Source organism: Hermetia illucens, chromosome 3 (assembly GCF_905115235.1).
Source record: "Hermetia illucens chromosome 3, iHerIll2.2.curated.20191125, whole genome shotgun sequence".
Classification (NCBI taxonomy): domain Eukaryota; kingdom Metazoa; phylum Arthropoda; class Insecta; order Diptera; family Stratiomyidae; genus Hermetia; species Hermetia illucens.
This window is the reverse complement of record NC_051851.1, coordinates 12,596,202-12,619,842: the sequence shown is the minus strand read 5'-3', so window position 1 is coordinate 12,619,842 and position 23,641 is coordinate 12,596,202. Positions and strand designations below refer to the sequence as shown.

At 47.4% G+C, this 23,641-nt stretch overlaps 2 protein-coding genes across 7 annotated transcripts in view; one reads left to right on the top strand and one right to left on the bottom strand.

The window, feature by feature from the left end:
* LOC119651012 (sex determination protein fruitless) overlaps positions 1 to 23,641 on the bottom strand; it is an 852,573-nt gene that overhangs the window by 482,611 nt on the left and 346,321 nt on the right. The gene's annotated exons all lie outside the window — the stretch shown is intronic.
* On the top strand, positions 11,863 to 21,751 carry LOC119651014 (beta-hexosaminidase subunit beta-like). The gene is made up of 8 exons (XM_038054315.1): positions 11,863 to 12,198; positions 12,319 to 12,398; positions 19,947 to 20,145; positions 20,203 to 20,306; positions 20,413 to 20,731; positions 20,789 to 20,918; positions 20,999 to 21,203; positions 21,268 to 21,751. The coding sequence occupies exons 1-8, from the start codon at positions 12,084 to 12,086 to the stop codon at positions 21,700 to 21,702; spliced, it is 1,587 nt and encodes a 528-aa protein (XP_037910243.1). The 5' UTR covers positions 11,863 to 12,083; the 3' UTR covers positions 21,703 to 21,751.

Below are 23,641 nucleotides of genomic sequence, written 5' to 3'. Positions count from 1 at the left end.
GTTGTGGTTGCAAAGCATCTCGAGGATGCTGAGTTGTACTCAAGCGAAGCAATCAGTGCTGTTAAGGCTTGGCTGGAAAGTGCTGGACTGGCGCTCGCGGAGGAAAAGACGGAAGCGGTCCTCATCACTAAGCGCCGCAAAAGAAATTACGCCTGCGTCAGAATCGGGGATCGTATCATCACTTCAAAGCCGGCCATCAAATACTTGGGGGTGATGATAGACGGAAAACTCAATTTTAAGCAGCACATAGAGCATACTTGTAAAAAAGCATCCACCACGAGTATGGCTCTCGCAAGGATGATGCCGAACGTTGGAGGACCGCGGCATACTTGCAGGCTGCTCATAGCCAAGGTGGTGAGTTCTATCATGCTGTATGCAGTCCCAGTTTGGGGAAACGCGCTGCAGGTTTTAGGAAATGCATATAAACTGAGTAGGGTTTACAGAAGAACAAGGGTGTGTTCTGCCTTCAGGACCGTCTCAGACGATGCAGCGTTCATCATCTCGGGAATGATGCCAATTGACATCCTGGCAACCGAAATGATGAATATTTATAACACCAGGTCCATCTCTCCCTTAACGCAGGTGAAAAAAGCCGAAAGAGAGAGATCCATAAGCAGATGGCAACAGCGATGGAACCAGTCAGAAAAAGGTCGTTGGACTTACAGGTTGATCCCTTCCATCAGGGAGTGGCTGGAGAGAAAGCATGGGGAGATCAATTATAATCTCACCCAGTTTCTCACCGGCCATGGAGGATACCGTCAATACCTGTACAGGTTTAAATTGGACACCTCGCCTAATTGTCCAAACTGCGACGGGGTCTCGGAGGACCCAGCGCACGTATTCTTCCAATGTCCTAGGTTCGTGGAAGAAAGGAGGAAGCTAGAGGAAACTCTAGGTGAAGTGCTATCACCGGAAAATTTTGTCCGGAGAATGGTAGCTTGCCAGGAAGACTGGGATGCGATCAATTTCATGATCGCAGTGATCCAGGAGAAACTGCGAAAAGCAGAAGAAGTGAGGAAGGCGGCGCGGTTACGGACCCCGCGGGAAGACGGAAGGAGACCTAGCTAAAGTAAGCTAACTCCGCCCCGTGATGTAATACCTAAAGGTGGTTCCACGGGGTAGGGGGGGAGTCGGGGGTGGTTTTAGTGGGTAAAAATCCCACACGCTGGTGTGTCCAGACCAGTGTCTTTTGAAGATTTCCACCTCCTCAAAAAAAAAAAAAAAAGACAGAGAGACAGTAAACCGATTTAATAAGGTTTTGGTGCACCGGCTTGCCACCCCCTGGGAACGTGATTGGAAGCCAGAAGTGGCAGTGGATAGGTCACACATTAAGGAGGAGTGACAACTGTTTCGGTCACCACGCTATGAACTGGAACGCAGTCTACCAAGGTGGCCGATGATAGGGTCGCTCCGAGAGCGCTCGGCGTAAAACAGTAGCCGAGTAGTGCGGGAGTTTCGGGAAGTCCTGAGAAGCGTTCAAGCCGATTTCAGTGAACGATGACGCGTGGGTATGGTTGACAAGTTATACCTCACAAGGTGTGAAGAGCAACCACATACAGGGGTCACACTTCGGAGTAAGTTTGAAACGAAGTAGGACTGCAAATGGTTTTAGCTGGAAGTTGACATGGAATAACAACCTAAAAAGGAACATAGCAACATGAATCCATTTGAGTAAATCTTGAATATTTGGTTAAATTCCCTCTTGTGAATGTAACGTTTCAAAGTCCCAAACGTTGCTTACTGGAAAATACAAATCAACCTATTTACATAACATCCAATTAAACAGGGTATCATTAAGCCCTGGAATATATGTTATCCCCAGGATTGAATGACAACTGTTGGGCTGCACCTACATGTGTAAGTTGCATTCATTACTTGTGCACTTACTCCCTGCAGGGAAGCGAACATCCTGCAGTTCGGTACGAACGAGTTGATTTGATGCTGGGATCACATAAGAGGGTCAGAAAGAAAGTATCCAGTCAATAGGATCCAGCTTTTATAGGATCCTAATTCAGGTGCAGCGATTAATGCTCGTTAGTTTCGACGAGTGCATATTGCATAATAGAATTCAATTTAGCCTGAATTCCATCCAGTTTGATTTTAATAAACACACGCTTGCATCTATTCCCAATACCATGGCTATGTGATCCCATTCGATGAATTAAATTAAACGCGCGGAAGATAGATGCAGATATAATGCACACGGATCGGGGCGTGGGCTCGCTTTGAATGTTATCCTGCTGAATCGGATGCCATAATAACTTAAATAAATTTGGGATTTCGGTATAAAATAACATTTGATTTTGTCACCTCAGTAAAATTCCAAATGAGTGAATGATATCAACCGCATCGAGTGTTGTACAAATCTAATTTGCGTAAGATTAATCTGATTCAATACTTCACGTTTATGTTCTGCTGAATGATTTGATTTGAAGGAGATTTAAGTAAAACGGGGTCCATAATACATTGCAGAGCTGACATGGTTGCATTGTGTTCTGGCAATTGTAGGTTTAGACTAAAACGAATCACTGAATGGAAGAATGGCATGAAGGGTCCACCTAATGGGGTTCAATTCATTTCATGTTGGACAAATTTAATTTTGGTAAGTTACGTTGTGATTTGAGGTGGCTACAATCCGTTAAATATAATTTATACGACTACCCCTAGGGGTGTAATGCGCGAGCCACAACCAGGGGCAATTGCCGTGGATTTCTGGCTTCAGGCCACCCCAAGACTTCCCGAGAAGGGTACACTCTTCTTCGACTAGTTTTTGACCCACTATGCACAGAGCATCCACATGGTATATATAAATAATACTCAATCTTCTATTACACGACGCCGCCAACGACCTGTTGGAGGAGATGGCGATCGACGGTCCGACGGGGGCTGACAAACCCCCCACGCAAGCAGATCATGCTGAAGGTAACGCAGATAAATCTGCAGCACTCGAAGTGCGCCTCGGCTAATCTGCTCGTCTTCCTCTTAGAGGAAGACAGGAGCCCTGGGTCGGAAGCGACCGAACCATTAAAGAACTCTAAAGCAAATATTTTAATTTATTCCACAGCACAGGAGACGCTGATCAGGCTAAACCTAGAGCATGTATTCTTGCGAGGAAGAGTGAAACCTAGTTGTGGTCAAGCTGGAGCAGGTGGGGGCAGAGAACGTGTATATTTCCTCGGCGTACATGGCTCACGACCGATCAGCTCTGCCAGAAGAACTACAACATCTGACGAACACCATAACAGCCAAGAAAGCCAACCTGCTGATAGGCTGCGACGCAAATGCAAGGCATACGCTTTGGGGCAGCTCCCAAATCGACGAAAGAGGTGAGCCATTCTTTGATTTTATTATTACTTCAAATCTATCGGTGTGTAACAGGGGCAGTACACCAACCTTTCATTTCCGCTGATCGGAGAACTGTGACGGTTGGGAGGAGGTCCTTGATATCACCCTAATAACCGACAACGGGATTCTTGGGGTGGAGGACTGGAGAGTGTCTGACCAGAGATCCTTCTCTGACCACAGTTGGATACTCTTCAGTCTAGATATCGCGGCAGAGGTTCCCAAGCCCTTTAGAGACCCCCGGAGGATCGACTGGAGAAAGTTTGGTCAGGTAATTAAGAACAAACTCTCCGGTGCGCAAATTGGTAGGATTGGCACGACAGACAAACTGGAGTCAAAGGCCTCTGGAGAAGGCATTTGATACCGCCGTCTCGTGCCCTGCTAAGTACAGCAAAAAGACCCTGCCACCGTGGTGGAACGAATATCTCTCTAGTCTCAGGAAGCCGACCAGAGAAATCTTCAACATCTGCTACAGGCAAAAATACTGGCAGCCATACAAGGACAGCCTAAAGAAGTACAAGTCGGCCATCAGGACCGCCAAGAGGCGGTCTTGGCTAGACTATTGTCAGAACATTGAAAACACTAGTGAATCCGCGAGGCTCAGTAAGATTCTGTCCAAGGAACATAAGAGTCCATCCTTCCTTAAAAAGTCGGATGGCTCCTGGACGGAATCTTCTAGCGAAACCTTGGAGCTGCTGGTGCAAACGTACTTTCCCTCCAGCGAGGAGGACTGTGAGTCAGAACCTCACTTGGAGGGTTTGCGGCAACCCCAGCTGTGCGAGACTAACAAATCGGTAATTACCGGGGATAGGATCGGCTGGGCTATAAACAGCTTCTCCGCATACAAATCTCCAGGCCCAGATGGCATAATGCCAGTCATGCTACAGAAGCAACAGGAAAGGGTTGTGCCGTGGCTTTTTTAGATTTACCGGAGCTGCATCACTTTAGGATACGTACCGCAGTCCTGGAGGCGCGCACGGGTGGTTTTCATACCGAAAGCGGGCAGGCGCGGTCATGAGTCCGCGAAGGACTTTCGGCCAATCAGCCTGACCTCTTTCGTGCTGAAGAACCTAGAACGCGTCCTGGACATTCACTTAAGGACGATTATGGAGAGAACGCCTTTCTCTAAGTATGCCGACGACTTGGTGATATTAGTATCAGGGATGTTTCTGTCCATTATGAGCGACATCATGGAAGGAGCGTTGCGAAAGGTGTGCCTGTGGGCCGCAAGATGCCGCCTCAGCATAAACCCAACCAAAACACAACTGATGCTATTCACCACCAAGAGAAGGATACCTGAATTCCATCTACCACGGCTGAATGAACAAAGATTGGTTCTTTCCTCTAATGTAAAGTATCTGGGTGTAATCCTGGATCCTAAGCTAAATTGGAGGTTAAACGTAGAACTGAGGGTTAAGAAGGCCTGTATAGCCTTCTATGCCTGCAAGAGAGCCTTTGCAAAGAAATGGAGTCTCCGGCCGAGGATGGTTCTCTGGATGTACACCGCTGTAGTGTGTCCGATCCTGACGTACGGCTCTATTGTATGGTGGCAGGCTTTGAAGAAGAAATACAATAGAACGAAGCTTAATAGGATTGAAAGAACCGCGTGTGCAGGTGCTACCTGGGCTCTGCACTCCTGCCCGACAGATGCTCTCAATGTACTCCTGCATCTCCTCCCCCTAGACCGCCACATCAAATATGTATGTATTCTTTACGGACGGATCAAAGATGGCCTATGGAGTCGGCGCGGGGGTTTTCTCGAATACACACGGTGTATCCAAGTCATATGGTCTCCCAGGTTTCACCAGTGTATTCCAGGCGGAAGTACTGGCGATATTGGAAGTCTGTCGATGGCTGGAGCGTGATTCGAGCCCCAAGCGTAACATAGCTATTCTGACCGACAGACAAGCGGCCATCAAAGCCTTGTACTCAAGGACGACATCTTCCCGGTTGGTATGGCAGTGCAGAGACGCGCTCAACCATCTGGGCGGCACGCTCAAGATCACTCTCCTCTGGGTTCCCAAGCATAGGAACATAGAGGGAAATGAGCGGGCTGACGGATTGGCCAGGCAAGGCTCTGCTCTTGGCAGTCCCTCGGGGAATACAGTCGGTGTTTCGCTGGCGGCTGTCGGGGGCCGAGTCTACTCGCACTACCTAGCAGCCGCGGGCCTGAGATGGCGAAGGCTTATAAGCTGTGCCAAATCAAGGAGAATTTGGCCCACTTATAACATAACCCGATCACGAGAGCTCCTGTGCCAGACGTGTGCAAATGCATTTAAGATTACGGCGGTCTGCACGGGGCACTGGCCCATAGGGAACCATGCTGCGAGGCTCGACTTACCCTACAACTCGCATTGCCGAAGCTGCGGAGAAGGAAGGGAAATCCTCATACACTTTCTCTGCGATTGCCCAGCTCTGGCTCGAGTCAGGCTGCGGACGCTGGGTAAACCATTCTTTGGGGACCTCAGTGAGATTTCTAGCTGCAGGGTCGGAGAGCTGCTTTCCTTCGTGAATGCTACGGACTGGCTTTGAAGATCCGAGCCAGCTGGACTCTGCTTCCCTGTTCCTATAACCAGTCACCTATAAACATCCTATAAACAGTCACGGTCTTAGGAGTTTGTGGCATCAAAACGGCGCACCAAAGCGCTAATTGGGCTCCTCGGAGCGGCCACTGATACCTACCTACCTACCCCTTCTATTACAAGTATTTCAGTGTATTGCTATTCCTAAAGGCAACCAGATATATAGTCTATACATAAAGATTGGTCAAATCAACCTGCAGCATGCCAAAGCTCCCTCCTACCTGTTGGCAGCGAGACAGACTAAGCTGCAGGATTTCGCCTACATCTTTCTGGTGCAAGAGCCGTAGGTTCAATTTAACAGAATCTGTGGCATTGGATCAGTAAAGGGAACTAGGATCTTCTACGATGAAAGATCCATAAGACCGAGAGGCTACGTCCTGATGTCAAGACGGTTAGAGGCAACCATGCTGAAACAGCTCTGTTCCCAGGACTTATCTACGGTCATATACAATACCAGATAAATGGCGAGAGGGAAAACATCAAAGTTGCCTCCGCTTATTTACCTTATGATCCTTTGTACCCTCCGCCGACGCAAGAGCTTAGGGATCTGGTGGCGTATGCAGAATCAATTGGTCTCGAGCTCTTAAAAGGTTGCCATGCGAATGCTCAACATATTTGTTGGGGCAGTGGCAAATGTAATCCAAGAGGGGAGAAGCTATCATATTTGATTTCATCACTTCAGCTGGTCTTATGACTGGAAACATAGGGTGCGCCCCTACGTTCGTGGGATCGAGAAAAAGCGTAGTAATTGACCTAACAATCTGCACCTCAAAAGTGTTGATTACACACTGGCGAGTGCTAGACGAGGTCTCACTGTCAGATCACCGATATCTAGAATTCAGTCTGACTATTGCGAACAGTCTAGAATCAAAGACGGAATCCTAGGAAAATGGATTAGGCAAGGTTCAATGAAGTTCTTGGCAATAAAGTACAGTTAAGTCCTTAGGGTTTAACTTGAGCACCTGTCTAGAAGACTTAATCCTACGGTCTTCTTAAGACACGGATTGATTTTGTGACCACAATTAGAGCCCCGTTGAGACCAGCAACAACGGTACCAGTCTATACCAAGTGCATGGCTAAGCATTCATACTGGTGGATGCAAAACCTACCTAAATCTCTACCGAACTAAGGAGTACTGCACCCGTGTTGAAACGCAACACCACGCCGAGGCCCGAAGGTCTCTTCTCGCTTGAGCATCACCAACAACCCCCATGGAGGAGCTCCCACTAGGGGGCCAATCGCAAACAACCGAGCTCGCTAGAGCCGAAGAGGAAAGGCTCATCAGAAAGTGCGCAGCAGTTGTGAAACGTATGCAGTCGGCAACGTTCCTTCAGAGGAACGTCAACAAAGGCGTCAAAAACGGGCTAATGGAACCGGAGGAACTACTGGAAGACGATTGTAGAGAAAAAAACAGTCGCACTCCCCGCTGTGAATGCCACTTGCGTCAAACGGACCGCAGATAGCCCTCTGCAAAGTGAACTAGGGAAAAAGCGGAAAGAGGACGACGTGCCTGAAGGAAACTTTATCGAAGTAGTCTCCAAGGCCCAAAAAAGAATAAACAACGGACTCCGTCGCCAGAGACACGTCTGTCCAAAAACAAGGAGGCTGCCAACCAAAAGCCAGGAGCGGAAAAAACGAGGAAGCGGATAAGGACTAGACCGTCGGTTCTGCTCATTAAGCCGACGGAAGGCAAGACATTTGCGGAAGTCCTTAGTGAAATCCGCTACAGGATGAAACCCGAAGAGAACGGTTTCCAGCCTAGAACCCATGTGCTCTCTAGAAATACGGGATCTTGACTGCCTCACAGAAAAGGCCGAAGTAGAGGAGGCGCTAAAGCGTGAATGTCCAGAGGTAATCAATGCCCGGGTAGGTATTACCTCCGTAAATGCTCGAGGCCAAAAGCTCGCCGTGGTGGAAGTCCCCGAGCAGTATGCGAGGAAACTCCTTAACAGCGGGAGAATCAAAATCGAATGGGTAGTATGCAGGGTACGAATGCGGATAGTCCCCACCAATTGCTACAGGTGTCTGGACTATGGACACACGTCAGCAGCTTGCAAGGATCCAGACAGTAGGACAGCATGCCGGAGATGCGGCCAAGTGGGTCATCAAGCGAAGACTTGCAAGGGAAGCGAGAGTTGTGTTCTCTGCAGGGATCGTGGCGCGTCTGGTGAAAGCGTCGCACACACTGCGGGCTCCGGGCGGTGTCCGATCTTCAGGGCGGAATTGGAGAGGGCTAGGGTGCGAACGCCATGATCCGCATTTTGCAAATTAACATGCACCGGAGTGCAACCGCTCACCAGTTGCTAGCACAGTTCGCTGCGGAAATACATGCTGATCTAGTGCTGATTAGCGAGCAATACCGAAACAAGGACCCGTCCTCATGGTATCTCGACTATCGGTATCGGGCACCGCTGCCATCTGGGTTCGGGACGACGTTCGACTTCGTGTTCTTGCCGAAGGCCGGGGGGACGGATTTGTTTGGATCTGGTGTTTAGGGATAACGTTTTTTAGCGTTTACCTGACGCCGAATGAGTCGATTCCGGACTTTCGGCGCCGGATTGATGCTCTGGAGGACGCCGTTTCGAGCACGGAAGGACGAATCCTGGTTGGCGGTGATTTTAATGCCAGGGCTCTTGAATGGGGCATGCCTCAATCAGACTCCAGAGGGAAACGAATTCTGGAAATGGCGGCGAGAACCGGGCTCGTAGTTTTAAACACCGGATCTACCCCAACGTTTCGGCGCCCAGGTTGTGAAGGAAGCATTACTGACATCACTTTTGCGCCGGAATCTCCGGCATCATCGGTGGACGGGTGCGAGTCCTAGAAGACTTTTCGGCAAGTGATCATCAGTACATTGCGTTTAAAGTGTTTGACGCTACTTGCCGGCGAGCACCAACACAACGTTCCACCTGCGTGCGGAACATCGCGAGGGTGAACATCGGAAAGTTCGTCGAAGCTCTTGGAGCAGGTAAGGCCGCGATGGGGGGCACTCCGGGGGGTGGTAGTGTCGCAGCTGACACCGTCGTGAATTCAGTGATGAATCTGATAACGACGGCGTGTGAGGCTTCCATGCCCCGGAGAGGCCCAGGCACGATAAGCCTTCAATGTACTGGTGGACGGCAGAAATTGCCGACCTACGGAAGGAGTGTCATAAGTTCCACCGTTTGGCACAACGTTTGCACGCCAACGAGGAGGCATGTGCCATAAAGGCACAATATAGATCAGCAAAAAGGAGACTCCCCAGAGCTATAAATAAAAGCAAAGCTTGCGGCTGGCAGAATCTTGTTAATGAGGTGAATGAGGACCCGTGGGGACTTGACTATAAGCTTGTCACCCGGAAAATCGGGGCTTTGCGGAAGCCCTGCATACTGAGCACCGACCAGATGGACCGCATTGTGCGGGCATTGTTTCCCAGAGACCCTAAACGGGTTGATGTAAATAGCGCGGAAAGCGTTGTGGACTGCCCCCTTTTCACAATGAGAGAGCTCGAAGAAGCTGTTCTCACTATGAAAAACAGGAAGGCGCCAGGTCCTGATGGCATCCCGGCGGAAGTTTACAAACTGGTGTTCCGCCAATGGCCAGAATTGCTGCTTGAAGTGTTCAACGCGTGCTTGAAGGAGGGCATTTTTCCTTGTCGTTGGAAAGTGACCAGACTCGCGTTGATCAGTAAGGGTAAAGGAGACCTGGAGCTCCCGTCTGCATACCGACCGCTGTGTATGCTTGACACGGCCGGAAAAGTACGATCCGTGCTGCCGGGGACTTATCTCCAAGGCAGTTCGGGTTTAGAACAGGGAAATCTACAGTGGATGCTGTTATGAAGGTCGTAGATGCGTTTAATCGAGCCGGGCACACAGCCGCCGATCTCAACGGATAGTGCTCCTCATAACGCTTGATGTCAGAAATGCCTTCAATTCCGTAAGATGGACAGATATGCTAGGCACACTAGAGAACTCCTTTCACGTGCGAAGCTATCTTTTGTGGATATTGAGGGATTATCTGAAAGACCGCTCCCTGCTCTATGAGACGCTAGAGGGCCAGAGGAGAATGGAAATCACGTCGGGAGTAGCACAGGGATCCATCCTAGGGCCGGACCTTTGGAACGCTTCCTACGATAGTCTGCTGAGACTCAATATGTCCGAAGAGTCGCGCCTGGTCGGTTATGCAGACGACGTTGCGGCACTTGTTGCCGGACGCACTGTTGAACAGGCGCAAAGCAGACTTGGCATATTGATGCGACGGGTAAGCGGATGGATGACTGCTCACGGTTTCAACCTTGCGCTGGAAAAAACCGAAGTAGTCATCCTGACCAGAAGGAGAATCCCGACCCTGCGTCCCATATCGATCGGCGAGTTGACTATAGAGTCAAAACCAGCGATTAAATACCATGGCTTAATGCTCGACTCGAGGATGAGCTTCTTCGAGCAAATCAAAGCAGCAGCGGACAGGACTGCAGCTGGAGTCACGACCTTGAGTCGGCTAATGGCGAATGTTGGGGGCCCTATATCAACTAGGAGACGTCTCCTCATGCCAACAACGCAGTCCGTTCTGCTCTATGGTGCGGAGGTATGGGCTGATGCCTTTGACAAGGAGGTGCATCGTAAACGCCTCGCTCAAGTGCAGAGGCGGGGAGCTTTGCGAGTGGCGTCTGCTTATCGCACCGTCTTCGAACCGGCTGTGATGGTGATTGCGGGAGTGATCCCCGTTGCCCTCCTTGCCAAGGAGCGCAAAGCTATCTATCGCCGTAAACTGGTGGTTGCCCGTGAAGAACGTCAACGCACCCTAAGCGAGTGGCAACTTTCTTGCCAAAATGAGCCAAGGGGCAAGTGGACTGCGCGGCTCATTGACAAATTAGACCCATGGTTGAACAGAACGCACGGTGAGATTGCTTACTTCCTTACCCAACTTCTAAGTGGGCATGGAGGTTTTCAGTCTTACCTGCACAGGATTGGGAAGGCGCGATCTCCTGATTGTGTGTTCTGCAATGGAGTGGAGGATGACGCTGAACACACCTTTTTCTCTTGCGAGAGGTGGGACGGCCTCCGCCAGCTGCTTTATGCAGACACAGGGGAGCTCTCTCCAGACAACATTATGCGAGAGATGCTGAAGAGCCCTGGCAGCTGGAATCGTATTGCGCATTATGTTCGGGCTCTTCTTATTACGAAGAAGATTGAACTTGACCGGCGGAGGGATCGGACGGTAACTGGGAGGACTGAATCCAGTTTTTACAATGCCTTCCGATTCTCGTGTTCCTATACATCTGTTTGGTAGAAGATATGAAGTTACCCTGAAGCGTAGAGAGGACGGGGAAGACCCAGAGGAATGCGTGGCGGGATATACGGAAGTCTTCTACACCGATGGCTCAAAAACAGAAGAGGGTTCTGGAGCCGGAGTCTATCTCTCGAATAAAAACGAGAAGTGGGCTTTTCCTTTGGGACAATATGCGAACGAGGCCGAAGTTTATGCGATCCTAAGGGCGGCAAACTGGGTGATTAACGAGCGGTTGAAGGGCAAGCGCATCGCAATCTGCAGTGGCAGTCAAACTGCACTGAGGGCATTGAGCAGTCCTTTGATCACCTCGAAAATCATTCAGGAATGCAGAGATAGCAGGCGGCCTTTCGCATCATATGTAGCTGCCCTTTCCAATCAGGAATTTAGATAGTAAAATGGGAGTAAGATATTAGGCTTGAGTATTTGGTACTATGCTTTCCCCCCTTTCAACTAACGGTGCAGTGGGTACAAAGTATAACTTTATTGGATAACGCTACGAGTAGAGAAGTATCTGTCTTCACGATCAAAGATAAGATCCGTCGTTTATTGTAATTAATAGTAGCTGCGCTGAAGCTTTAAAAAGTCTGTAATGGTAGCAAGCAGAACATAAGTACTTCAACCTCCAAACGGTGGTGAAGCAAGTATCTTAAAAGTAATAACGTTCGTTAGAAACTAAGATAAAGTCAGACGAATTGTAGATACTGGCTGAGCAGTTTAGAAAAGGTGTTTGAGTGCAAGTGAAGTGATTAATGGTGGATGTTGAAGGGCTTTGGAAGGCCTCAGTCTGTGATACAAGTTCTATAAGATTGTTGTTGAAGGAAATTAAGGAAGAATAAGTAAACCTCCTTTTTTTAGTGGAATTAGTGTTGGTTTTAGTGCCCGCTAGATATCATGAATAAGGAAGGAACTGTTCGAGTAGCAATTATTTTCCTTTTAGGAAACCTATTGACCAGCGTTAGCTCTATTATAATTCCTGATCCAGGACCTCTTGTTAATGCTACTGTAGGTAAGTGACTGCACCTAAAATATTGACTTAGATAAGGCTTTTCGATATCTTCGTTGTGTCATCTATTGTATGAGGAGCTATTTACCATATTCAAAATTCGTAAATGTTATCTTCTTCTAGGTGCAGTTTGGCCTAAGCCAAAGTTCCAAACAGCAACCGGAAATTACTTTCTAATCGATCCAAAGAAATTCAATATTTTGGTGAGTGTTAAAATTATGTGGTGCATACGCCGAAAATTGAGTTTAGATAAATTTTTAAATTTAGTAAGAATGCGTATGTGAGTGGATGGCCTATTGAGAACGGAACATACTAGGACCTCCATGTTACGTCAGTGTCAACCTTAACGAACATGGTGTAACTAATAGCCATTACGATGGTCAAAAGGCCTTCTTAAGTGGCCGGTGACGACCAAAAAGGGGGGGGGGGCTATCCCAAAAACCTAAAAAGTTGACCGTGAAGGTCCGCCTGTAAATATTGGAGCTCTATTGAAGTGCTTTCTCGACACGTGCTTGCACGCCGTTGTGCTGGCTAGGCTCGAGAATGTTGGTCCGGACCCCACGTTGGGCGCCATTTGGAGGCCTCGGCGAGACATCCTCTAAAATAATGTCCTGAGGAGGAGGTAGGGCGGGAACCTCAGAGGCCGCGCATCACAGAACGTCTCAGGCAGGCAAAACATCGTTCGATGATATGAACCATCGTGGATTCTCCTTTTCGATTGCGGCACTTAGGTCTGAAGTTCAGTCTTTTTTTTGTAATTCAGATCCAGATTTAGCTCGCGTGTTGTTTATTTCAATAGATGCACGCGAATTGCCATGATTGAGTATTTTTCAGGTTCCGGTACGGACCCACGCATTAGAAAGGGTACGTGACCTTTTGAGAAAATAACGCGTGAGGGATCGAGGCGCTCAAAGAACCCGTCACCCGCCCTCCTGGTGATTAGCGGAGCTAATCGAAAATTCGCAGTGTAGCTACAAAAAAGATAGTGGTTCCGAGAAAATTGTCGACTATTTCAAGAAAAGGCTAGCGCATATCGACAAACTATTCAGCACATTTGAAGCAAACCACGAGATGCCACTAGCTAGTCTGGTGGATGACCACCCACATCATCATCATCAACGGCGCAACAACCGATATCCGGTCTAGGCCTGCCTTAATAAGGAACTCCAGACATCCCGGTTTTGCGCCGAGGTCCACCAATTCGATATCCATAAAAGCTGTCTGACGTCCTGACCTACGCCATCGCTCCATCTCAGGCAGGGTCGTCTGCCTCGTCTTCTTTTTCTACCATAGATATTGCCCTTATAGACTTCCCGGACATACGGATTAAGTGACCCGCCCACCGTTACTTATTAAGTCGGATTTTATCCACAACTTGACGGTCATGGTATCGTTCATAGATTTCGTCGTTATGTAGGCTACGGAATCGTCCATCCTCATGTAGGGGGTCAAAAATTCTTGGGAGGATTCTTCTCTCGAACGCGGCCAAGAGTTCGCAATTTTTCTTGCTCTCTGAGGAATACATGAGGACTGGCAAGATCATTGTCTTGTACAGTAAGAGCTTTGACCCTTTGGTGAGACGTTTCGAGCGAAACAGTGTTGGTAAGCCAAAATAGGCTCTGTTGGCTGGCAACAACCGTGCATGGATTTCATCATCGTAGCTGTTATCGGTTGTGATTTTCAACCCTAGATAGGAGAAATTTTCAACGGTCTCAAAGTTGTAGTCTCCTATCTTCATTGTTTTCTTTTGACCATTGCGATTCGATGTTGTTGGTTCTTTTGGCTTCGGTGCTGACGTTGCCAGTATGTACTTCGTCTTGCCTTCATTAATGTACAGCCCAAGATCTCGCGCCGCGTGCTCGATCTGGATGAAGGTAGACTGTACATCTCGGGTTGTTCTTCCCATGATGTCGATATTGTCAGCGTAGGCCAGTAGTTGGGTGAGCTTGAAGAGGATGGTGCCTCTCGCAATTACATCGGCATCGCGAATCACTTTCTCCAGGGTCAGGTTGAAGAGGACGCATGATAGGGCATCCCCTTGCCGTAGACCGTTGTTTATGTTGAATGGTCTCCAGAGTGATCCTGCTGCTTTTATCTGGCCTCGCGTATTGATCAGGGCTAGCTTAGTCAGTCTTATTAATTATGCTGGGATATCGAATTCTCTAATGGCCGCGTATAGTTTTACCTTGGCTATGCTATCATAGGCGGCTTTAAAGTCGATGAAAAGATGATGAAACTAATGTCCATATTCCAAACGTTTTTCCATCGCTTGCCGCAGAAAGAAAGTCCGATCCGTTGCTGATTTGCCTGGAGTGAAGCCTCTTTTGTATGGGCCTATGGTGGCCTGGGCGTATGGTATGAATATCTTATAGATGATATTCAGCAACGTGATACCTCTATAATGGCTGCACTGCGTGATATCCCCCTTTTTATGTATGAAACAGATGGGTCGGTAGGTAGGTATCAGTGGCCGCTCCGCTACAGCCTACCCAGTTGTAATGAAGAAGATCCGGGGGCAAAAATCACCTCAGGTGACATTCCCACGGCTCTTGTTGCAAATAATTACAACTCTTTTCCCGCAGCAGGAGCAGGACGAAAGAGAACCCCAACTGGCAGCTCAGCAGGACGTCTTCTCGATCCCTGATGTTACCGAAGAGGAACTTTGGGAAATCTGCAGGAGTATTGGGGACAGCAAGGCTCCGGGATTGGACGGAATTCCGAACAGGGCTCTGAAGGTGGCGGTCAAGGCCAGACCAAGGTGGTTCGCAAGCACATTCGAATCGTGCATGGCGGAAGGAGTGTTTCCCGCCCAGTGGAAGAGGCAGAAGCTGGTGTTGCTACCGAAGCCCCGTGCCCTCTTCATATCGCCCTATTTGTCTCTTAGACACCATGGGGAAGATGTTGGAGAGGGTGGTATACAACAGGCTGCTCCCGTTCATCGAGCTTGCGGGTGGTCTTTCAGAGCGGCAATATGGGCTTCGGCGAGCCCGTTCTACGGTCGATGCAGTGGCAAAGGTCGTGGAATTGGCTTGAAATGCAATGGCCATGGGCGAATGCTGTGCTCTGGTGACGCTGGACGTCAAAAATGCTTTTAACTCAGCCAACTGGGGCTGGATTAAGGGCGCTTTGGCCAAACTGGGTGTTCCTAGCTACTTGGCTCGGCTCATTGAGAGTTACCTTTCGGACAGACTTCTCTGGTACGAGACGGACGACGGGCCGAAGGAGTACATTGTGACAGCAGGTGTGCCTCAAAGTTCTGTATTGGGACCGCTGCTGTGGAACATAATGTACGACGGAGTGCTTGGCCTTCGCGTGCCGGAGGAGACAACGCTGATTGGTTTTGCGGACGACTTGGCGGTAGTTGCAATTGCAAAGCATCCCGAGGACGTGGAGCTTTATGCAAATGAAGCTATTCATACCATCAAGTCATGGTTACGAATGGCCAAGCTGGACCTGGCGGACGAAAAGACAGAGGCGGTCCTCATTAGCAACCGTAGGAAGAACAACACGGTTACCATCCAGGTTGGTAATCGTGAGGTCGTCTCAAAATCGGTTGTCAAATACCTGGGGGTGATGATCGATGCCAAGCTGAGTTTCAAGGGACACTTGGATTATGCGCAAGAGAAGGCAGCAAATGCCAGCTCATCCCTTGCAAGGATGATGCCTAACGTGGGAGGGCCGAAGTATAGTCGCAGGCTACTCATCGCGGGAGTGGTGAGGTCGATCCTCTTATACGCGGCCCCTGTCTGGGCGGGAGCGTTGAACCACGCTGTCAATCGGAGGAAGATATGTTCGGCATACCAGCCAATTGCGCTAAGGGTGTGCAGCGCATTTAGGACGGCGTCGACGGAGGCAGTGTGTGTTATCGCAGGAATGATCCCTATAGATCTTCTAGCGAGTGAGGCACACTGGCTCTACGAAAAACGGAAGGCAAATCCAGCCGAGGTGAATGCGGATTTTCAAAAAGCCATCAGGAGAGAGTTGTGTGGCAAGTGGTAACAACGATGGGATAACTCCGACAAGGGCAGGTGGACCCATACATTGATCCCGTGCATCGAGAAATGGGTCAACCGAAAGCACGGAGAATTGAATTACCACCTGACACAGTTCCTTACGGGACACGGTGGCTATAGGAAGTACTTGCATCGTTTCGAGTTGGACGAGTCTCCCAACTGTCCTGAATGCGGTGCTACACTCGAGGACCCGGAGCACGTTATGTTCCATTGTCCTAGATTTCTGCAGCAGAAAAGGAGGTTGAACAACATCTTAGGGGCGGACATTGAGCCCTCCAACCTGGTGGAAGAGATGTTGAAGTCGGAGGAAAACTGAATGGGGGTAAATGAGGCAGTAGCCGTGGTGCAGAAAAAACTCCTGGAGTTGGATCGAGCTCGGAAGGCGGCGCGACGGAGACGTGACATGGACGAGCTGGTATAGCGAACCAGAGCCTTCCCTGCGAAGTAATACTTCACGGTGGTCCCGCGGGGAGGGGCGGAAGAGTGGGGGTGGTTTTAGTGGGTGTGAATCCCACACACTGCTGCAACCTGGCGCAGCAGCGTCTTTCTAAGATTTCCACCTCCATCCATAAAAAAAAAAAAAAAGTGGCCGCTCCGAGGAGCCCAATTAGCGCTTTGGTGTGCCGTTTTGATGCCCACAAACTCCTAAGACCGTGACTGTTGTTATGGGAGCAGGGAGGCCGAGTCGAGTCGGCTCGGATATTCAGAGCCAGCCCGTAGCATTCACGAAGGAAAGCAGCTCTCCGATCCTGCAGCTAGAAAACTCTCTGAGGTCCCCAAAGAATGGTTTACCCAGAGTCCGCAGCTTGACTCTAGCTAGAGCTGGGCAATCGCAGAGAAAGTGCATGAGGGTTTCCCTTCCTTCTCCGCAGCTTCGGCAATGCCAGTTGTAAGGTATGCCGAGCCTAGCGGCATGATCCCCTATGGGCCAGTGCCCCGTGGAGACTGCCGTAATCTTGAATCTGAATGAGATAGATAATGCCTTATTGCCAATCGTCAGGCATTAATTCACTGTCTCATACTTTGAGCATCAGTTGATGAACCCCTTGATGTTACTGGTCGCCTCCATATTTAACCAATTCGGCTGTAATTCTAAGCGAAGGCAGAGTATAGATCAGCAAAAAGAGAGAGAGACTCCGTAATAAATAAAAGCAAAGCTCGCGGTGGGCAAAACTTAGTCAACGAAAATCCGGGCCCTGCAGAAACGCTGCAGTCTAAGCACTGGAGAGGATATTATAATTATCCTCTAGAGTGTGTCTTTTGATCAACTTGAAAAGCTAATGGTATAATTCCTCAAAGCAATGCGCTTCCCTAGCTTTGATCTGAAGTCATTCCCTCCCTTTTTTCCCAGGAGCTCTGCCTCTTTGAGGTGCCCTCCAGGACCTCCTTCTTCAGTTTCCGTTTCAACGAAAGGGAGATTTGGCTAAATTCTAAAGTTAACTTCCTTTGGGGTGTGATCCACTGTCAGTTTGGTGAACGCTTGCCGGGGACGAGACCTTTACGGTTTGCCAACCATTGATGGTTAGGCCAGTGCATCTATTCAGTCTGATTATATCAAAAACACGCTTGACTCCTTTAAGGCCGCTTCCGAGGACATGGAAAAGGTTATCACCCAGTGGATAACGTGGTTTAAAGAAATGACTCCGTGCTGATGAGCGTGGTCTGAAGTGTCCTTTGGTAACAGTCGGACTCTTGTAGATCACCTGATCTAATTTCTTTTGTTTTATTCTCAGTAACAGGTCTAGGAATTGTAGTCCTTTTCCATTTCCAATGTGAATTTGATATCTGATGATCCCACATACCCCTTCCAAGACCTTGGCATTAGACCAGCCGAAGTGTCCAAGTTGGGCTAGAAGAGCTCGCTGATGAACGGGGAGGAGAAGTTTCTTTAAGCTGTTTATAATAGTAGCCCCGGAATAAATTAGTTTTCCTCTATGCAGATTGACCTCCCCCTCCAATTGTGGTTTTTCTAGTAGTTGATGGAGCCAATCCCCTACTGGAGAGGTTTGACCAGAAACCTCGGAGAAAGAGCCTTGAGGACAAAGGATACAAAGCTTTTTTCAAGTCTCTCAATCGATTGAAGTGTTGGAGAACTCGTTTGAATTCATGACCGATCCAGTCTTGAACTGTTTGTGTACATTCTAAGACTCCTTCACTAACCATTTAATGCGTGGGTGACATTTCCATGGAGGCAATTTCCCTCATTTTTTTCCCTGGTTTGTGAATAATGGGAAGCGATAAACCCGTCAGGGTGATGAGGAAAATGTCTCCCATTCATCGGTATATCAACGCGAATCCTTGACGGTATGCGATCATTCGGCTCAGCATAGTTGGGACCGGCAAGGGCTGTTATTCTTCTAATTTATTAGGCGGACCATCGACTTATGTTATGTATTTTTCTTATCCTCATAATTGTAACGTACATAACCTTTCTTTTGTGAGGGTTCGTTTCTTTCCTGACGAAAGAATTTCCAACTCTCATCCCATAAAATCTGAAAAATTATTGGCACGTGATATGACGAGGGTTGCAGGCATTACCTATCAAAACGCAAGAGGAGCGGAAGAGTGAAGTCGATGTGCACAAAAAGTCAGGGAAAGGAACCTTCGAAAGCTCGGGTGGGAAACACTAAAGGATATTGAAATATGCCAATTTTGAAATACCAACAATTCTACAACTGTATCGAGGGTTCCTGGAATGTTCGCTTTTTTAAACGTCAACCAGAATTCCAGGGATTTTCTGGGTCAAAGCAGACTGAGATGATTGGACTCTGGAGAGTGTTCTACCTCCTCTTACCATGATTGGCACCTTACTTTTGTATTCCAGGAAGCCTATTGCTAAGACCTATCACAAGGCGAGCTGTTATCACCTAAGAGCCCGTTTCTGATAGGAACTTGGGGGCAAAGTTAGGGTTCAAGTCAAAGAGAATCAACGATATTGAGAAGAGGAACACTTTTTTTCGAGCCGTCTTAACTGGAACACCTCAATTACGATGATTACATCTGCTTCATCAAACATTGAGCCATGTTACTTCCTCAAATGGCTCTGGGCATGGAGAAGGGCCAAGAAGAGCCGGACTGACACCAACAAAATCAGCTCCCTGTCTCCTGGGTCATTGTGCTCTTTATATTTAGATTAAAGGGCAGAAAGTCGCAGGGGTCGAACAATTTTTTATATATGTATATCGGGTGGTATTTCTCACTACATCACACACTGAGAAAGGATGTCATCTCTATTGTGGGTGACGCCATACATGGAAGCGAGTATACCAGGATTTTCAATGAGTGGGTTGTCCTAGAAGTATGTGGCATAGAGCAGTGGAGAGGAAGTGCTAGTTTCTCGGAAAATCGTGTGGGAAGTTGAAGCACGTTTCATTGAGAGAGCTTCTTATGGAAACCATACTTTTGTGAACATTAACCAATGTAAGCCTCCAAATTGGATCCCATTTGTAACGTACATAGTAAGGGGAAAACTAAAGTGGCATGATTGACTGGAGTCAGGTGGTGAAAGTTAGCCGAGGAAGTCCGCCAGCAGGTAACCCCAAGTGCCATTTGCATGCTTCAATGCTAGTCAAACTCAAGAATGGGGGAGTGTCCTTTTGGAGTCTTAGCCGATTCGGGAACGTGGGAGGTCGAAAAAGTAAAAATATTCAAATAAGTTCTTACTTTTGAAAGTCCTTGCCTTTATTTTGTAAATTTTGAACTAATGTGGCCTTACTTGCCTATTTCTACTTATTTCAGGCTACCGGGATCATTTGTGACATCCTGGAACAGGCAATTTCAAGATATACGAAAATTATCCGAGATACCGTATATAGTCGGTTATACCATGCCCATCTGGTTCGACATGGGTCAACAACCATAAAAATCCTTGCTTCCCTCAGAGTGAACCTGACATCCCCATGCGAGCAGAGACCTCATTTGAGCATGGACGAATCATGTAAGTAGAATTCAACAAAAAATAACCTTCCTTTTACGATTAAGCTGTTTTCCCTAGACTCCTTGGCAACAAACGGGACTATTATCGCACATTCAGTTTGGGGCGCGCTTCGGGCTTTGGAGACCTTTTCGCAGCTAGTGACTCCACACGAGAATCAAATGGTGAGATCCTTTTTTCAGTAGGGGTAAGTTCGGCGGGAAGCTGGTACCCTGAAGAGTAGGAAGTTAGAAAAGCTTCTTCGGAATTTAGTAAAGAAAAATTTTACAGCTCCATGTTGAGGACATCTACATCCATGACGAGCCACGATTCCCTCATCGAGGATTGCTGGTGGATACGTCGCGTCATTATATTTCAAAAAGTATTTTACTGACAATCCTGGATGGTATGACCTACAACAAATTCAACGTTTTTCACTGGCATATTGTTGACGATCAGTCCTTCCCCTATGTGAGTAAGGAATTTCCTGAACTGTCCAAGAAAGGAGCTTTCCGTCCAGATATGGTTTACACGCAGGAGGATGTTGCTGAAATAATTGAATATGGTAGAGTGCGTGGCATTCGGGTTATTCCTGAGTTTGACGTTCCAGGTAATAGTGGGTACCTCCTGTGTTAGCTTCTTCCAATTGAAAATTCCCCCCTTCCAGGACACACCAGATCATGGGGTGAGTCACATCCAGAAATATTGACTGAATGTCAAGGTGAATATGAGGGTCACCTGGGTCCTATGAATCCAACAAAGAGCGCGACGTACAAGTTCGTGGACGAGCTATTCCGGTATTGATCACATAAATTCCATTGACTTGTTCATGGTGATTTGAATTGGATTATCCTTTTCCTTCTCCTCCCTCTAATAGTGAAGTTCATGAAGTCTTCCCTGATCAATATATTCACATTGGAGGCGATGAAGTCAGTTTTGAGTGCTGGAGAAGTAGCAAGGAGATTATAGATTTCATGGTGCAGAACAATATTCCGTCTTTCCCTTCGCTTCAAAGGATCTTTATGGAGAGGGTAACCCGGTCAATTATGTCGCTTAATAACACTCCGATTGTATGGCAAGAGGTTCGTTTTTTTTTACCAACTCTTTAGAAATATATTTTTCCAATTATCGTTCTTTGCAACATAGGCCATGGTGCGGGACGTTCGGATGCCTCCGGAAACTGTGGTCCAAGTTTGGTTGGGAGACTGGCGCTTCCTGTTATCCACTTTCACAAGAGGCGGTCATCGGGCTTTACTTAGCGAATGCTGGTATTTGGACCACGTACAACGTGGCGGCGACTGGGAGAAGTATTACAGATGCGAACCTCTGGATTTCTCTGGAACCGAGAAACAAAAGAAACTGGTCTTGGGTGGTGAAGGGTGTATGTGGGGTGAAGCCGTTAATGATCATAATATATTGCCACGGATTTTCCCTCGGGCTAGTGCCATTGCTGAGAGGCTTTGGTCTACGCAAGATACGAAGGATGAAAAGGAAGCAAAACGACGTCTAGAAGAACATGTTTGTCGGATGAATTTACGTGGTGTACCAGCACAGCCTGCAAATGGACCAGGCATATGTTAGGTTTTCAAAGGGATGTAATGAAGGCAAACCGATTTTTTTTAAATTTTCAATAAACACTTGTGACTACTTGTAAGGCTGATCGTCATTTAATCCAATTTCAGACGCCTCAGTTGACACTCTACTTCTACGTCTCCTGATACTTCAACCTGTCTCCATTTTTTATCTTCTCATCACCTCAGAAAGTTTTCGTCCCTGACACGGTTTTGGGAAATAAAGATTTCTTGGACCGTGTTGGAAGGTACTAGCGTAAATTTGAGTTTACTGGATCTGGCATCACAGAGTTTTATAAGGTGGATCTGGTTCAGAGGATTTAGCAAAGTCGATTGGGCTTTGATTGTCCATCTCTCGATGGTTCTACCGGAAAGCTTCAAGCTCATTGTTCACGGTAGTGGTCTTCAGGGCCGTAGAAAGCAATTTCAGGCCGGGATGAAAATCATGTAGAAAATCTGGGCCCGTGGTCCAATTTATGTGGACCCTCCTCCCCTCCCTTGATTTGACAAGAGATATTAGAGAGACATAGAGATTTTATGCTTGTTCGGGGAAACCACCTGTTTCTCTTTGTCCGTCGTTAGGCCTGGTGGTGTTGGGCAACAATTATCGACAACAGAGTCTGCGTTCGCTCAACATATGTTTACCACTGAACACAAAAGATAAACATTCATCAAGCAATAAATAAGTTTGTCCAAATATTCTCAATAATTCTTGAAATTAAGATAGATTGCACATGAGCATTAGATGTGGACCAATTTACACAAATTGTGTGGTTAATGTAAGGTGGTTGGCAGTAATAAGTTCATGCTTACTTTTAGTCAAAATTTTCAAGGTATGTTAGAACAGGTGTCGGAGGTATGGTGCACATTGCAGTACGTTTTTGAAGGGCTAATATTTTGAAAGACCCGCAAATATTTACATATGTATTTGCTTCACTCCAGCCACCTGGGTATTATTTCAGTTTATCTTTCTAGACACAGGCAAAAGGCTGAAAAAGTAAGTAAAAAAAATATAAATGGTACCATATGTACAAGAATTCCGGTATGATTTTGAAGGAACTGGACCATATGGTATGCGCTTAGTAAAGGAAAGGAACTATAGTCAATGAAACCCTTCTATGCCTTTTAGATACAGTAAAATAGACAAGGGTGGTTTTCCAGGCAATTACAGATACAGATTGAACAGATATCGGTATAGAGGATATTTCGGAACCTATATCCCTTATATTGGTAGCTTCGTAATTTTTTTAAGATTTTTCGGTTGAGAAGGTTCTGAGAATGAAAGAAATTACCACTTTTCACCCCTGACATCTCCCTTTTGTGCACCGAATGTCAAAACTGAGACAAGCTTTGAAAAGTACTAATCGAGGCCTTTTATTTGACACCCCACATGACAATATTCGGTGAAAAAAATTTCACACCCCCCTTTTGGTTGTACAGGGACCTCCCCGTTTAAATTTCACGTAGAACGATGTAGCTTATTGTATGCGTGGGCATTAACAGTTCCCACCTTCCCTCCCAATTTGACGTCAACTGGTGGAACCGTTTCTGAGAAAAATGAGTGTGACAGACAGACAGACAGACAAATAGACAGTAAACAGATTTTACTAAGGTTTTTTTTTACACAAAAGATGGAGGCGAGCATCTGAAAATTGAGAAAAATAGGGTACAGCAGGTTGGGGTGGAAAATATTAAGCCTACGGTGTAAGTGATTTCTGGAAGGGTTTAACTTAAGAACGATACAGGTATTCAGGAAGGTGTATATGGGAAGGGAAGGGAAAGTTGGATGGCGTTATTGAGGAGTAGAGGAGATTCGGGAACATTATTTCAGGTGAGAGTAGGGAGACTAACATAACTACAAACAATGAAGGAGAAAAGAAGGAAAACTACAGGGCTCAGAAGGGTGACTTCATGTTTGAGTTGAAAAAAGACCAGTTTGGGAAAAAATG

What these genes read in the sequence shown, in the direction of transcription:
- LOC119651014 (XM_038054315.1), top strand. Translation starts at nt 12,084, where the DNA reads ATGAATAAGGAAGGAACTGTTCGAGTAGCAATTATTTTCCTTTTAGGA. An exon ending in TCCTGAGTTTGACGTTCCAG is followed by an intron (nt 20,732 to 20,788) that starts GTAATAGTGGGT and finishes CCCCCCTTCCAG; the next exon opens with GACACACCAGATCATGGGGT. An exon ending in TTCGTGGACGAGCTATTCCG is followed by an intron (nt 20,919 to 20,998) that starts GTATTGATCACA and finishes TCCCTCTAATAG; the next exon opens with TGAAGTTCATGAAGTCTTCC.